This window comes from Pygocentrus nattereri, chromosome 23 (genome assembly GCF_015220715.1).
Source record: "Pygocentrus nattereri isolate fPygNat1 chromosome 23, fPygNat1.pri, whole genome shotgun sequence".
NCBI lineage: Eukaryota > Metazoa > Chordata > Actinopteri > Characiformes > Serrasalmidae > Pygocentrus > Pygocentrus nattereri.
In genome coordinates this window covers 22,603,171-22,621,014 of record NC_051233.1, presented here as the reverse complement: position 1 = coordinate 22,621,014, position 17,844 = coordinate 22,603,171, and the positions used below count along the sequence as shown (strand labels likewise).

The 17,844-nt window shown below is 40.3% G+C and overlaps 1 protein-coding gene across 9 annotated transcripts in view; it reads left to right on the top strand.

The window, feature by feature from the left end:
• Positions 1-17,844, top strand: part of dab2ipb (DAB2 interacting protein b) — a 250,907-nt gene that overhangs the window by 126,782 nt on the left and 106,281 nt on the right. For all 9 annotated transcript variants that reach the window (XM_037533218.1, XM_037533219.1, XM_037533222.1 and 6 more), the window contains one exon: positions 11,357-11,475. In XM_037533218.1, the coding sequence (XP_037389115.1) occupies positions 11,357-11,475 (119 nt within the window). The remainder of the gene's footprint in view (positions 1-11,356; positions 11,476-17,844) is intronic.

Below are 17,844 nucleotides of genomic sequence, written 5' to 3'. Positions count from 1 at the left end.
GTGGATGAGCAGTGGTTGTCCCACCGGACATGTTGGGGTCGGTTGGTCAGGAAGTCCAGTAACCAGTTGCACATGAGGGAACTAATACCCAAGTCTGTGAGTTTTGTGATGAGTTTTGAGGGGATGACTGTGTTGAATGCTGAACTGAAGTCTACGAACAGCATCCTGATGGAGGTATTTTTATTGTCCAGGTGTGAGAGGACAGAGTGCAGTGCTATGGAGACTGCATCTTCTGTGCTCCTGTTCTGGCGGTATGCAAATTGGTGGGCGTCCAGGGAGGGGGGGAGACAGGATTTGAGCTGTGCTAGGACCAGCCGCTCAAAGCACTTTGTGATGATGGGGGTGAGGGCTACCGGGCGGTAGTCATTCAGTCGTGATGGTTTGGAATTTTTGGGTATCGGGACGATGGAGGTGGTTTTGAAGCAGCTTGGTACCACAGCACGGGCCAAGGACAGGTTGAATATGTCCGTCAGCACTCCTGCCAGCTCACCAGAACATGTTCTGAGAACACGTCCAGGGATGCCATCAGGACCCGCAGCCTTGTGAGCTTTAATCCTGCCCAGCGCCACTCCTACGTCGGTGGGAGAAAGAGTCAGTGGTTGGTGGTCTGCAGACACATCTGCCTTGGTTGCAGTTGTTGGGTTCCCTTTCTCAAAACGAGCATAGAAATTGTTGAGCTCATTGAGGAAGGAAACATCAGAGGAGGCGGGGGAGGGGTTGGTGGTCTTGTAATCTGTCATAATCTGGAGTCCTTGCCACATACGCCGGGTATCGGAGTTGGAGAAGTGTTCTTCTACCTTCCCTTTGTAGTGGTGTTTGGCCTTTTTGATGCCCTTCTTCAGCTCAGCCCTGGCTGCACTGTAGGCCTGTGCATCTCCCGACCTGAAGGCGATGTTGCAGGCCTTCAGTAGGAGACGAACATCCCGGTTCATCCAAGGCTTTTGGTTGGGGTACATGGTGATCAGCCCTGACAGCCATCTCCACCCACTCCATCCTGCCTGCACCCTCTTCTTCACCTCTTTTCTACACTGTCCATTGCTCTGGATGGTTGACCCAAGATATTTGAAGTCATCCACCTTTACGACCTCTACTCCTTGCATCTTCACCTTTCCACCTGCCTCCCTCTCATTCACACACTACTAAAAATAACAATCACAAATTAAAGCTGATTTTAAAATGTACATATATATTTCATATAGATTATTGAACATGAGCAACAGCAGATCTAATTTGTTTTTTATGGGGGCCCCCTTTACCCAGCATAAAGACCACCCCTTATAGAAGTGCTTGACTTGAAACACAGCATACATCTGTCTGAGAGAGAGAAAGAGAGAGAGAGAGAAAGAGAGAGAGAGAGAGAGAGAGAGAGAGAGAAAGTCTTTTGATAGTAACTGAAGTTGGTCTGGATTCCAGATGCCTCAACTCAGACATAACTCAGAGAGTTTTAAAGGGGATTTGGAGGAGAGCAAATTTCCTATTTCAAGTCTAACGTTTCAGTTGTGGCATCGCTGCTTCTTTACAACACAATATCCACACTTATTAGCACATTTATATGCACTCCAAAAGTGCTCAGGCTTGGAAGGTTCCTCAAATGTACAAACCAAGCTTTGATGTGTCCAAGGATGGAAGGATGGGCTCGGTGTAACAGAACAGGCTGCGGTTTATATTATGGCTATCACTGAGTAACTGGCAACATACACCACTTTAACCTCTTATTCTCCAGGGTATATTTTGGTTTGTCCATCTGAATTTATGTGATTGTAAGGCAAATTATTCAGTAACTGCATGAAATAAATGTGAATTTATTAAATGTGAATGGATTAAGAATGGGATGTCACTCAAGTTCATATGCATGTGAAGACAGACAAACGGATACTTTTGGCAATATAGTGTATTTCCAGCTCTGATTTATAATCTATGAAAGGATTGCTGACTCTAATAAGATCATGACAGCTAATAAAATCATAATCCAATAAGATCATAAAAAGACCATGAAAGCCTGCCTCAGATAATACATTAGAGGGAAACTACAGCTGGGCAAACTGAGCAAATATGGAAAAATGGAAAGGACAGAGTGTTGAGGTTAGACTAGATGTCAGTAAACATTGTGTTTTGTTGATTGTTGACAAGTTGACTTACTTGTAAAATATATCAGAAAATGTAATGATCACTGTCAGCTTCTATAGATATGCTGTATATTATGCATTAAAGTTTGAGTGTTGGTATCAAACTTAAACTTAAAGTTAATGATTTATGAAAGCTGATTTCGCTGTGGTTGGTGGATATTTACCAAGTGCTGCTTCGTCTTGTTGACTTTTTCACTTTCACAGTAACCATCTGTATCACCAAGGCTCTGATAAATATAATCACTGCATCTTCCACACAGTCATAGTTAACTTTATAGCCTCAAATCTTTAAAAAAAGGACCAAAAAAAATATTATAGTTAGATGAAGCTCTTTCAGCTGCACTCAGCAGCAAACTGTCACCTCTACTGGCCATCACTGGTATTGCATCCACTGTCATTGAGACTGAGATGGATGTGCTTAATGGACTGCCTCTCTTCACTCTCTCCATGCCCACTTTCTCTGTCTGTATTCATCTTATTAGTGTTTTTCCATCTTTTAACTTGTTGTTACTGCTAAACATTAGTGTCCAACTTTAACCAATTCAGATAGTATGAAAAAGTTCTTGGGCTTGAGGTTTTATTTTTATCATATGCTCTAAAACAAACAGAGAAAGCTCTAAATAGCTAAAGAGAAAGACAAGAGTGGTATTTATAGCTCTAGATTTAGACTGCCTGTTAGTCTTGCTGTGAAAAGCAGCATGACAGTTTGCCCAGTGTGTTGAGTCATACTTTTTCTGAGTGCTCACAAGAGAGTGTGTCTGAACAAGCTCTGTGAGTGTCATTCAGCCAGCCTTAGTCTGTTTATTTCTGTGCTGTTCTATTAAAGTGGTGCACACCCTGGTTTGCTGTGGCCAGTAGACCAATGCCAGCCGATTTCATATTCACAAACAGTGCTTTGTCCAAGGAGATTCAAAGACATGGTGAAAGTTTATCAGATGATTTAAGTGAAAATGTATTAAGTGAATTGAAATTGGCAAGAGCCCCACTGTCTTACAACTCTAACTGCAGTCAGAAATAAGGTCATCAGTTCTTCCTGGAACTGCAGACAGAGGGCGATAGTGGCCAGAGTCAAAAATGGTCAGAGTTATAATGGTCATCACTTATAATGATGAAAAAGAGACAAGCAAGCTCAGACTCCATATATTATAGTATGATATAAAATGGAAAGATATAGCAGGCAGTGATTTGTTCACTTTAACATATAAATGAACAAAAGACATATGTATATATATAATTTTACCTTATCAATATTGTGCTGTTCCAAAAATGTTGGGAAGGGGGCCGGTTAAGACTAGACTAATCCAACAGTTTAAGAACAACATTCCTCAAGTAGCAACTGCAATGATTTTAGATATTTCACCCTCAACTGTGCTTAAAATCACCAAAATATTCAGGAAACCAAAAATGAAGGTAACCTTCATTCCATTTAGAACGCTCTGCATCAAAAGCTGCCAAGCTTCTTTGATGGATATCACCACATGGGCTTGAGAATACTTCGTCAACCTGTTTGTCAATAAATACCATTCTTTGCTGCATCCATAAATCAAGTTAAGGCTGGTATGCGGAGCAGAATCCATATATCAACAACACCCAGAAACACTGCCAACTTCTCTGGGCTTCAGCTCATTTGAAATAAACTGATGCACAGATTGATTATGCAAATAATGACCCTTGGCTTCTCCAGGCCAAAGAAGAAAAGTGCCAACCAGTATATTACCAGTTTTTAGTTAAAAATACAGGATCCTTCATGGTATGGGGTGTATTAGTGCCCATGGTACATGCAACCTGTGCATCTGTGAAGGCATCATTCTTGCTATAAGAAATATATGCATTTTGGAGCAACATATGGTGCCTTTTTGACTGTTATTTCAGGGACGTTCATGCTTATTGACATGACAGCAGCAAGCCACATCCTACATGTGTTACAACAGCATGGCTGGATAATCAGAAAATGTGGCACCAGACTGGCCTGCTTGCAGTCCAGACCTGCCTCCAATTGAAAACGTGTGGTGCATTATGAAATGCAAAATAGAGCACTGATGGCCCCATACATTTGTGCAGACAGAGCAGAAGAATGTCAAAGCATCATTTGAACATAGTTGTTAGAATTTGATTGCATTCAGCCACAAGAGCATTAGTGTGGTAAAGTGCTGATGTTGGAGGATTAGATCACAAACACCACTCTATTATTTATATAGAGTATATATATATATATGTATGTATACTCTATATAAATAATAGAGTGGGTGTTTGTGATCTAATCCTCCAACATCAGCACTTTACCACACTAATGCTCTTGTGTATATATATGTATGTATATATATATATATATATATATATATATATATATATATATATACACCTGTGACCCTGAGGGAGAAGCGGCTTAGAAAGTGTGTGTGTGTGTGTGTGTGTATACATATAGGGGGTGAGAGATAGAGAAAGAGAGAGAGAAAGATCTCAAAGATACTGGGGAATGCGGTTTCATTTCTCCACAGCCCAATGCTTGGGGGTTTTACGACCCCTCTAACTTGGCTTTGAACATGATTGTCTAGGGCAGGCTAACGTACTCTTGATGTAACATTTGATTAGACTACTTGTCCAATGTGGCCTCTTTATAGACAGAAGGAACCTGGCATCAGCCATCAAAGAGTAACCATAAAATGCTTCTCATCTTTTTATTGCTCAACCCATCATAATTGATAGTCCCTCTTGTTGTGCAGGATTACAAAAATAGCCTAATAACTCTTTGTTGATGGTACTTTGTCATAATCTTATAAAATGAATTTTTTTGTGAGCATGTTTCATCACAGCTACTTAAAGTTTCTTTTTTTCTGAGGACAATATTGTTTAAAGTGAAAGGTTTAAAGAAGAAATAAAGCAGGAAATGAAATCTCAGTCAGATGTTATCAGAAAACGGTAATATCCATCTTTCACAAAACATAATATAGTGTTCATTTGTATGAATCAAGTGAGTCTAAAGCACATTTATTTACAATATTGACACTGACCAGGGATGAGATATGGTATCCCATCAACCTTGTACTTTATGTATCTAATACTTAAAAACTTCCTCCAGCTGGGCCTGGCAGCAAAGCTGGGTTCTTACTAAGGTTAAATCAACAATTTGTGTGTTCAGACCATGCCTTCAACAGATGGTGGTAGTATGAGGGAAGTCTCATTGAGGGAGTGGAGAGAACTTGGTCTGGAGTTTTGAGTGGCTTTTGTGTGTAGCTGTAAGGCTGGATTCCTCTTATAGCTGCGGTAGGACATACTTAGGACTGAGGAACAGGGAAGACATGGGGTGGTGGTGGGGACTGCGAACACTTTGTTATGGGAACAGAAAGTGAGGACATGAATTTATAGAGCATTAGTTTGGAAGAAGGAGGGGTTTCAGCCAAGTTCCTCTCCCCAAACTTCAGTTATGACATAACTACATTTCAAAATGAACAGAAATGTGTAGTTAACCAGCTTGAGGATGCCAGTAACAGAGTAGCATCTGCTAGCTATGTGTTGATTTAGTATTTAAGTTCTAGGTTCTAAGTTCTGTACTTAACTCTTTCTAGCTAGTTAGCTGGCCAGCAACTTGAGCTCTGTTACCAAGCAATTGATTAAATCACGAATGATAAATGTAATTTCTGAAGACATGTTAGTTGACAATAAGTGTTTATAAGTTTATGAGCACAGGTCTTTGCTAAAGTTGCTAAAGTCGTGTGTGCTCCTGCTGTCACCAGCCTCTTTCACACATGCACATTGGGAACGTCGAAATGCTGGTAACTTTTATGCAGCAGTGAAAATGACATGTGAGAACAGCAGCTGATACATTACTGGGAAAAAGGTCAACATCTCAGTTACGACCATGAAAGAAGAATTTCTGTGATGCTTTTGAGCGTCAGGTTTTCCGTTTTTTTATATGAAAAACATTATAGAAGTGCCATACTACTCAAAAGAAGCAGCAAAAAACTGCCCCTTATATGTGCATGGCTTTACTGAGTAAACTGACGCAGCATGGCCAGCAACGTTTCTGTAGCAGGTTTTCCATCCATTTCTTTGTTGGGGGACTTTGACTATGTGTATAAAAAACCTGGATGGAAAAAAAAAACCTCAGTGTCACAAAAAAGTTTGTATGCTTGGACAATCCAGAAAAATTGGTTTATCATTAAAGGTAAAGTGCAAAAATCAGTGAGAGAAACTGGTAAATGCTGGCATAGCAGTAATGAAATTTCTGTGTTTGGCATTATGTCCTATCAGAACTGTGTATCCCGGTGGTCATCGCAGGTGTTCAATGGGTAAGAGTGAAGTGTGACCGAGACCTCAGCTCTCATTCAATGGGCCTTTGCTCACACTTTCCGGTGTCTCTGGACTATTAGGGCTTCAGCCATGTACAGCTACAGGAGGTGTGTCCAAACTGCCCTACCAAGAGCTTTTAAAGTCCTACTCTAATCCCTCCACTTTATACACAACGCATATTTAGCAGGTGCCAGTTGGGCTGTGTGAGGGTGGTTGCCACTCTGCTGCCTGAAATATCAATTTGAGAATTTGCATCATGTCATAATAAATGGTACACGGGAAATATTTCATTGTTCTCAATAAGAACAACTACAAGATTCAAGATATAAGATACACAACAATATACGTACAAAAAGGTTCTGTATAGCACCAAAAGGGGTTCTACTACTGTCACGATCCCAAGCTTATAACAATAGCAGAACCCTTTTTGGTGCTATGTAGAACCATTTTCCAAAAGGCTGTATATAAAAACATATACAACACCTTCTCCATCCGTTCAAAGCACTGTTAAACATGAAAACATGAAAATGTTTTACAAAGAACTCAAAGTTCTAAATAGAACCAGTACCTATACTAAAGAACTCAGGAATAAGCAACTTTTTTGAGTGTGTTAAGTCTTCAAATCATCTTTTCAATGGAGGACAACTCATCACATCTCAGAAAGGTAAAGTTGGCAAGATACCAGCTATTAGATTGGCTACTTTGACCCCTTAAACATAGCAAGTGTTAAAATGACATGGTAACACTCCGGTATCCTGACATGTCCGATGAACCCGAATTCAACAACTTCTGTAAGGAAGAATCCGGTCTTATAAATCCAATCATATCAAAATCTGGTATAACAGATGCGAGTGACGTACAAATCAAGCTTAGGCCTACTTAACAGATTGCGCCACGGGAGACGCCACCACATACTCGCAGATGGATAGATTACGCAGGACTCTGGAGTCTGATGTTTTAAACAGCCCCCAGCTTTCCCACACTCTGTATGTGACAACACACTGCAAAAAGACGCAGTAAAGCAGCAGCAGAGAAAGGCGTGGGAGTCAACCTATAGGCACGTAATTGTTATCTAGAAGTGAACTTGACTCTTTGAGTGGTTGCTTTTCTCGATCTCCAGGGGTTTCAGGTATGTCAGAGACGTTCAGAGTGAGACGGATCGAGTTAGAGTGGAGAGGGATACTGTAAACAAATGGATTCTTTGTTCTTTGAATGGATATCAGGTTCCTTGTGTAGAACAAGGGAAATCACCCATGTCAAATACATGGGCAACTAGGAGCAGTCAGTGTAGTGCTCTGCAGTGCCATAGCCTAAGTCAGAGCAAAAGTAGCTCAGCGATAACTGTGTCCCTTGAACAGACTCCGGAGAATGTGTAGCTGTTTGAAGGTTATCGTCAAAGAGTTAAAGACTATATTATGCTTTACATTTCCCTCAAATCACAGAACTGTGGATGGAGCTCTGCTCCATTTGCCCACAGTGTTCAGTTTAACCCCCCAGCTACAGCAATTTGTTTCTATAACTCATATAACCCCACGATTGTTTCTACAACCCATTTACCTCTGAACTATTCTAAACTAATTAGTTTCATCTCCCACCTTGGGCTTCCAGATATGGACAGCTATTGTATTGATGGGATTCAAACTCTCCTGATGTTGGGATGAATTGTTAGGCAGTTGCACCACATGAGACTAGACCATGCTTCAAGCTAAAGCAACAAATGTATTCTACAGTGTATTAAACATCTTCAGATACAGATCCTGAGTGGTGCAGTGGGCTAAGCTGTCAGAACACCAGGAGGTTGTGAGTTTGAGCCCCAGCGATGCTACAGCCACCCATACGTGTGTATCCAAGAGGAAAAATGGCTAGCAGGATTGTGTGATGGGAAGAGTTCTGGCTAGTGGGGAAGTTGAGTATGAAAAACAAGTTGATTTTATTTACCTAACTGAGAAGCAGAAGTAAATATGAAGAGATCTTTTGACTCAGCTAAGAAGTCTGAGCGGAGTGAACTAGGGTACTCAAATTGAGCCAACTCAGGAAAGGTCATGTAACCGGTTACTCTATCGTTATGAGTTGAGCTGGACTTTCCATTTTAACAGTCAACAGTAAAATGACCCAACTAGAAAGAACAGCAAGACTCTTTTGGGCCAAGTTGTGACTGAAGTACTTTAAAAAATATTTTGAACATGGCTATTTGAATATATTCAGTATCATCTTAGAAGATATCCAAAATCATTTTAGTATGAGATTACTTAACCAGGTAGCTGAATAAGACGTGTTGTTTGTAATAAATAAGTAAATATAAGTGTTTGAGTAAAAGTAGATATTGAAATTAAGGTAATGCTAGAATATACACAGATCAGGCATAACATTCGGACCACCTCCTTGTTTCTACGCTCATTGTCCATTTTATCAACTCCACTTACTGTATAGCTGCACTTTGTAGTTTTACAATTACAGACTGTAGCCCATCTGTTTCTCTGATACTTTGTTAGCCCCCTTTTACCCTGTTCTTCAGTGGTCAGGATCCCCCATGGACCCTCACATTCTCAGCACTGCAATAACACTGGTGGTGGTGGTGTGTTAGTGTGTGTTGTGCTGGTACGAGTGGAACAGACACAGCAGAGCTGCTAGAGTTTTTAAGCATCGTGTCCACTCAATGTCCACTCTATTAGACACTTCTACTATAAGACAACTCATCTGCTGCTGATGTGTGTTGGTCATCCTCTAGTCCTTCATCAGTGGTCACAGGATGCTGCCCACAGGACTCTGTTGGCTGGATATTTTTAGTTGGTGGACTATTCTCAGTCTCTGATCCAGTCAGACCAGCGCAACACACAATCACACACCACCACCGTGTCAGTGTAACTGCAATGCTGAGAATGATCCCCCATCCAAATAGTACCTGCTCTATGGGGATCCTGACCATTGACAAACAGGGGGCTAAGAATGAAACAGATGGACTACAAAAGTGCACCTATATAGTAAGTGGAGCTGATAAAATGGACAATGAGCGTAGAAACAAGGTGCGGTTGACAAAGTGGCTTGACGGAATATATTTTGTGTAATATCATGTCAATATCGCTGCATCATTAAAGGTTGGCTTCAGATTTATAGATGTCTGCCCATTCAAATGGGCTGACTACAAATATCACTGAGTGGACGGCTTTCATATAAGGACTTTTATGTTAGCTTTTGGCTAGTGCGTTAACATGTAGCTAACATGGTAGCTTGTGGCTGTAGCATTAGATCGGGACACTATAAAGCACAGCTTTTGTTTAAAATATTGCACTTTTGTAATGTTGAATGCTGAATTAACAGAAATTCGAACTGAGACACCACTGTGTTGCAGTTAACGGTTAAAAGTCCATATTTTTAAACAACATATTAGCCTGAACAGGATGCTACTGGTGTTTTTGTTGGTGAAAGTTAGTAATGCAGCAGCTCATACATGCAACAATATCTTTGCTTTAGAGTTTGTGTTATTTCCTCTTCCAATTTACATCCATTTACATCTATTCACAGTGCTTTCACAATGTAATTGATTGGTGCGTTGAGACACGGAGTGATTAGCCTGTGATTACAAGTGTGCGTGAGGTGGATAGTGTTTGTTCATTTGGGTAGAGTAATCAGGGGGTGGGGGGGTGGGGGGGTGTTTGGGGCTCTAATTACACAGAATATGCAAATGTAATAAGTGTGAGAGAGCAGACCACTGACTGTTTGGTTACATTCTCTCTTAGATCAGAACATTTGTGTACATTCTTCACACAAGTACTGGCTTTTGCCTTTGTTCATTATACTTCCAACACGCTTTTTTCATTCTTCTACCATTCTTTTACACTCTTCCATCATTCTGCATCTTCCACCATGTTTCCTCAGTCTTTCACCATCCTTTATCATTCTTCCACCATTCTTCCTAGTTTTTCAACCATTCTGACTCATCCTTTCTCAATTCTGCCTCGTTCTTCCACCATTCTGTCTCATTTTTCAACCATTCCTATTCATTCTTCTGCCATTCTTCCTCATTCTTCTACGATTCTGCCTCATTCTTTCTCCATTCTGCCTCATTCTTCCACCATTGTTCCTCATTCTTCCAATGTTATGCCTTTCTTTCTCCAATCTGCCTCTTTCTTCCACCTTTCTGTCTTATTCCTTTACCATTCTGCCTCATTCTTTCATCTTTCTGCTTCATTCCTCTACCATTCTGTCTCATTCTTTCATCTTTCTGCTTCATTCCTCTACCATTCTGTCTCATTCTTCCACCATTCTGCCTCATTCTTCCATCCTTCTGCCTCGTCCATTTATCTTTCTGTCTCATTCTTCCACCATTCTGCCTCATTCTTCCATCCTTCTGCCTCATCCATTTATCATTCTACCTCACTCTTCAATCATTCTACCTCATTCTGCCTCAGTCTTCCATCTGTCTGCCTCATTCTTCCATCATTCTGCCTCATCCGTCTACTATTCTGTCTCATTCTTCCACCATTCTTTCTATTTTTTTATTTTTGCTGTGTTTTTTCAGTTGTTCTTCCGCTACTCTGACCTCAAAGGGTCATCAGTCTCTCTACACACTTTTGATCTCCACTGCCCTTGTGCTCCTATCTTTCCTTCCTACTGCCCTCTCACTCATTCTCTCTTTCTTTCTTCCTCTCTCTCACCCCGCATACTAGATGCTGGCCTGCTGTCTCCATGGCAACCTTTGCTTAGTGGAAGTTGATTCCTGAGCGGGGGAACTGTGACAGGAGAATTCACACAGAGAGGGAGAACATGAATAAAAGAATGAATGAAATAATTACATTTCAAGATGTAATTATGTTGAATGACCTTGTATGACTACAGAAAAAAAACATTTCTTTTTCTCTATCTACAATCTACCCCTCATCCCTTTTTCACTCATTTTCCCTCCTGACCTCTTCTCTGTTTCTCTCTTTCTCTCTAATTAGGGTTTCCTGAGCCGCAGGTTAAAGGGATCTATAAAGAGGACCAAGAGTCAACCTAAACTGGACCGAAACAGCAGCTTCAAACACATCCTGCCTGGCTTCAGACCTGTAGACAATGACAGGTGAGAACTTTCTACGGCAATTCTGTTAAAGGAACAGTTCAACGAAAAAGTCTAATTTGCATAATTGTCAAAGGTCATCATGTTTATGCACTACCAGGGACTGGGAGGGGTACACATGGGGTACACGGAGTAAACTGGCATGCTGGTGGTAGCAGGTAGCAGTTTAACGCAAAGGAATATTAAATAGCAAATCTAGGTGGAAAGTTGAAAACATGTCTTGAAACACTTGAGGATGTGAGATATTTTAATGCCTTATAATATACTGCGCTTGTTAATGATGAACAAGCCAGTAGCTGATAATTAACTGGCTGCTTATTACTGCATTATTAAGCCTTCTTGAGGCCTTCTACACTACTGTTTCCTGTCTTCAGTGGATGTTCAGCCAACATGGTTGTTTCTTAAGGTAACATTGATAACAGAGAAATATCTTTTCATTGTTTTTGGTTCTAGCTAACGCCTGCTAGAGTGCTTAGCCTAGTTCCAGCGGCAGTACCTCTGGAATGGTTAACGCAACATTCAACCACTTGTGCACACTTAGATCAAACTTCACTAAACAATTAAACACCAGCACAAACATGTATAGTACTGTGCAAAAGTCAGATATGACCTTTATTTAATATTCAGTCAAAAGAGCCATTAAATTCACACCAATTAGCCATAACATCCTTGTTTTTATACTCACTGTCTATTTTATCAGCTTCACTTACTGTATAGGTGCACTTTGTTGTTCTACAGTTACAGAATGTAGCCCATCTGTTTCTCTGATACTTTGTTAGCCCCCTTTGATCCTGTTCTTCAATGGGCAGGACCTCCACAGGACCCTCACGGAGCAGGTACTGTTTGGGTGGGGGATCTCAGCACTGCAGTAACACTGATGTGTTGGTGGTGTGTCAGTGTGTGTTGTGCTGGTATGAGTAGATCAGACACAGCAGTGCTGCTGGCGTTTTAAACACCTCACTGTCCCTGCTGGACTGAGAATAGTCCACCGACCAAAAATATCCAACCAGCAGTGTCCTGTGGGCAGCATCCTGTGATGCTGCATCTGAAGCTCTGCAGCAATGATGTACTACTGTCTCTGATTTTACATCTATAAGGTGGACCAACAAGGTAGGAGTGTCCAGTAGAGTGGACAGAGAGTGTTTACTAACTCCAGAAGCACTGCTGTGTCTGATCCACTCATAACAGCAGAACACACACTAACACACAGTGCTGAGAATGATCCACCACCCAAGTAATACTTGGTCTGTGGTGTGGGGGTGTGTTTCTGTCCATTCTTCCACTGTGAGAGAACAACTCAACACTATTAGTCTAAAGCATCATGACTTTAAAGCATCGTGGAAAGAGCTATGGAGGGGCTGAATACAGTCCTACACTTAAGCCTGACTAAAAACTGCATTTAGAACACTGCGTATGCATCTGGCTTGTGATAGAAGGTGAAGAAAGTGTATTTGGGCTTGTGTTCCTGTTTCTGACAGCTGTTACTGAAGGATAAATGAGGGATTTTAAATGTGTGTACTCACACTGAGACGTGGCGAGTGTGTGTGTGTGTTTGACAGGTAGCTGGTTATCGAGGTCACTGTTGACACGCTGTGAAAACTGACAGCGCTTTACACTCCAATCTGTCGTTTCCTCATCCCTCCACTATTCCCTCTCTTCCTCTCCTCTTATAAATAGCTCTCATTTTAGATTCTTCTGTCAGTGTTTTCTGCTGTTTCATTTCTAAGGCTCAGTAGCTCCTGTCTTTCTGGCAGAAGGCATATCGTGGAGTGAACATCACTAGTTCACGATGGACTGGATCATTCACTGGTTTCTGGTGTCCTATGATCTAGTGATTTTGTGATAAGGTAGAAACAAAGTGTTCTTGATAAGTTTTTCTGATTTTCAGTCATGTCCCTCACACTTCTAAAGTTCTGGCCAGTTACAAGATGATGTACATACCATTAAAGTACATACCATTATACACAAAACCATTATTTTTATTGCCATGTAAGTAGAGAATTTCTATTGGTCCATTCATCATGTAACTTTCACACATTGTGAAGGACAGCTGTTGAGCTTTAATTATGTACAAAACTAAAAATCGTGAAAAATTGGAGATACTACAGAAATGTTAGCAGTAATAAAAGTATTTATCTGTGTATTTGTGAAGGCATCTGTGTGTTTTTCTGTTAAATCTGTTTTTTTCTTTTTCCCTGAATAACTTGTACTTCATGTCTGCTCTGACTGGAACTTGAATAAATGAAAGGTGGTGTCTGACTTTTGAGCAATAATGTAAATATACATCAGATGATTCTAACATTACTTCATTGATAGATTTCAAATAAATCTGTAAATGTAAATGAAGCTATACATGTAGTAAGTTGTATTTGTGCCCAGGAGAGGCAAATGTTTGCATAAGCATGACTATGATATAATAAACTGAATATTTAGAATGCTTCGCACTGCAAAGCAGCAGTCAGACATCATGACGGATGCTTTGAAAGACATACATACAAATATAGTCGTATGCAAAAGTTTGGGTACTGGTCATATTACCCGTTTTGTTGATTTTCTAAGTGAATATAAGTTAGCACATCCTCTACAGAGAGTTCACTTCTGCACATTTAAATGCACAATCACTGTTTATTTGCTGAAATTAACATACTGGGAGAATGAAACTTTTCAAAATAATTAAACGAGTAAATTAATAAATACAATTAGGTTTATTTATATCCATCCCCATAAAAAATATTGCACATTTGATATTTTATGTTTCATTTTTTTGGAAATATGTAGCATATTTTTTGTGAAATTCAGCAAATGAACAGAAATCATGCTCAAAAAATTTGGCCAGCAAAATCCAGTGGTATATTTTGCACATGGCTTTATTTACAGAGTGTTAGTTATACAATAAAACTATATAAAATAACAGAAAATAAAGTGATAGTGATTATAATTGGTGTACAGTATCCTTCTGAATAGTTGTTACTTAGTAACATCCTGTTGTCTGAAATACTATATGAAACATAATGTAAATCGCTGCCTGGTGATGTAATTTCACCCCTTAAAATCTCAGGCTTACTACAGACTAAGACTCATTATTCAGTCACTACAGGGACTTCAGTGCAAACTGACTGAGCTATTTTTAGGTTATAGAATTGCGTAATAAAACTTTTAAAGGGTTAAATCTCCATCGCAGTACTGAATAAAATATGGAGTACTGAGTGATGCTAAAACAGTAGTGTGAATTCCAATATAACCCATAGATAAATTGCCATATAACTTAAATGCTTCAGGATAATGCCAATGCTTCTGATGAATAAGATCATTATAATCCTATCTACATTACCCTACACTACACATTTTTAGCAATTGCACTCCTTCACTGCTCCTCCTTCAAGCTTTAAACCACATTGTTTCCCTCTCTTGCATCATGCGTCGTAAATCACTGCTATATTCCTCCTTTCATAGGCTCAACCATCAACATTTTTGTTGCTATCTTTAGCTAAGGCTTGGCCTCAGAGAGTCCTCCTGCGTTGCCTTTTGTGAAACTGTAATACCCTTGAGCTGCACCTTGCAAATTCTCCTTTACTTCCAATCTGAACAAAAGCACGGAGCATTTCTCTCACTAATCTGGTCATTAGCTGTTAGCAGGTCCCCTGTTCAGCTTTGCATTAGCTCTTAGCTTCTCTTATGCATTTAGGCTTTAGCATGTGCTGCATGCACTAGCCCACAGTAGCAGTGTTAGCAAGCTAACCCAAGTCTAAGCTCCGAGCTGCTCATCCATTCTTTCTCCAAATGAGATTATTTGCTGTGTGGACTTTGCTAATCCTAAAAGCATCTCGTTTAACTGGATTAAGTGGAGTCATTGTCTGCATGTGGATAGCATGGGTTGACTAGCCTGTTGTGGGTAATAGTGGTAGTGGTAGAGAAAGGGGGAATGAGTGCGCTGGAGCTTTGTGGAACAAAATGGATCACTGTTGGACTCATGTATTCAGTGCCAGGCTTTGTGTAAGTGACATTTTTTCAGATGAGTACATCTATAGTCGTTTTGGGGCTACATGGACGTGTGTAAGTACATTTTAAAAAGACGTTGATGCCTTTTGTGTTGCCAGATACTCTAATAACAACTGCCCTTGAGTAAAGTTAAGGATTGTCGTAGATAGCAGTGCTGTATTATAAACCGCCTGAGTGACATTTCAGTGTCAGTAATCTGCAATGACGTCAGTAGCTACATTTCCATTGACTTTCTGCACAAATTTGGAAAAAATTTGCTTGAACCCTGCTACATCGCCATAATCATGCCATAAACATATTATGGCAGATGTTATATGCTGTTATGAGAGGATATGTGCATATGTGCATTAATATAACAGTGTCCTATTACTATAATAGGACACTATTATTACTATAATGTCCTATAATAGTGTTTCTATTGCTGGTAATTGTCATGATGCTTGATGTCATTACAGCAAACTAGAGCACACAGCAGAAATGAGTACGTCACATAACCTGGAATGACATCAGACATTGTCGCATTTGTCCTGACAATGGCCAGTAATGGTAAGATGATACTGTAATATTACTAAAGAATACCTGTCATGACAACTCATGACATCATTTAACATCAGCCATGACGTGTTTAAGGCATGATAATGTCAATGTGATGAAGCAAGGTTTGAAGAAAGTGTTACCAAGAAATGTTTGCCCACCAGCTTGTTACCATTAAACTGACTTTTAGCAGTAACAGTGGTTTACAAAAAAAAAAAAAAAATGATGAGCCAAAAATTGACTCATAATTTTTAGTTTGTCAATAAAAGTAACTGTGTTTGACATGGTTTCATCTCTAATTTAATGCATGTCACAACTTGTGTACCTTCTACTTCCTTGATTTTCTCATAACCAGCTGATATGGAACATTTGTGTATGGGATTTTTATTTAATTATTATTACTTTTTTTCATCAGATGTTTTATGTGAGAGATCAAATCAAAATCAAATCAAATTTATTTGTGTAGCACTTTTTACAATGGATGTTGTCACAAAGCTTCACAGAATTCTAGAAAAGACAAAGTTTTAACAAGAATGTAAAAAACCTGAGGTGAGCAAGCCAGGGGCAATGGTGGCAAGGAAAAACTCCCTCAGAGCTGAGGAAGAAACCTTGGGAGGAACCAGGCTCACTACGGGGGGACCCATCCTCCTCTGGTCAAACTACCTACAAGTGATTATACTACTAATATTAATAGCAGTAGTATTAGTAGTAGTAATAGCTAGGAGTCTATGAAAACATCAGTGTAGGGTGGGCAGCTAGTCCAAGGCAGGTGGTGGTAGCTGGGGCGTGGGCAGCTGGTCTGAAGTGAATAGCAGGAGGGCTCGACAGTCAGTCGTCCTTCAGTCTCCGGCCGGACATGTGGGCGGTTGTATACTCGGAAAAAAGGCAGGGAGAGGGAATTAGTTTTGTTCTGTCTGTTTGTATGTAAAACAGGGAATGTGAATATTTCCAGAGTGTGGCTAATGACTCCGGCAGATCTGACTATGACAGCTTAACTAAAAGGAGAGAACCAGAAGGACACACAGACAGGGCAGCACTCTGAAACAGTTTGGCATCCCTCCGCTCCACCATCCACAAACCTGAGTGACCGCGTGCGAGCAGCGGGACGACAGCACCAGCGTCTCAGTTTACTATAATTCCCTGTATCTATGGACCCCTGGATCTTCTGCCTTTATCTAAGGGGGAACGTTACCTACCAAAAGCTAAACTGAACAAGTGAGTCTTCAGCCTAGTTTTAAAGATTGAGACTGTGTCTGAGTCCCGAACATTTTCTGGAAGATCATTCCAGATTTTGGGGGCTTTATAAGAAAAGGCTCTTCCCCCAGTTGCAGCCTTATTAATTCTGGGAACTATTAATAAGCCAGCACTCTGGGATCTGAGTAGTCGTGATGGCTCATAATAGGAAATAAGGTCTTGCAGGTGCTCAGGAGCGAGCCCATGTAGGGCCTTACACATCAATAAAAGAATTTTAGAATCAATATGGAATTTAACAGGCAGCCAATGAAGTGATGATAGCACTGGGCTGATGATCAAATTTTTCTCAGTTTTAGTGAGAACCCTGGTTGCAGCATTTTGGACTAGTTGAAGTTTGCTTAGATTCCTGCTCGTACATCCTGACAGTAGTGCATTACAGTAGTCTAGCCTTGAAGCAATAAAGGCATGTACTAGTGTTTCTGCGTCATGCAGGGAAAGGGCAATTCTTATATTGGCAATGTTGTGAAGAAGCTGATGCTGCCTATGTGTGATCGAATGATAAATCTGAATCAATTATAACGCCAAGATTTTTTGCTGCTGAGCCAGGTGTAACTATAAAGTCAACAAGATTTAAAATTAAATCTG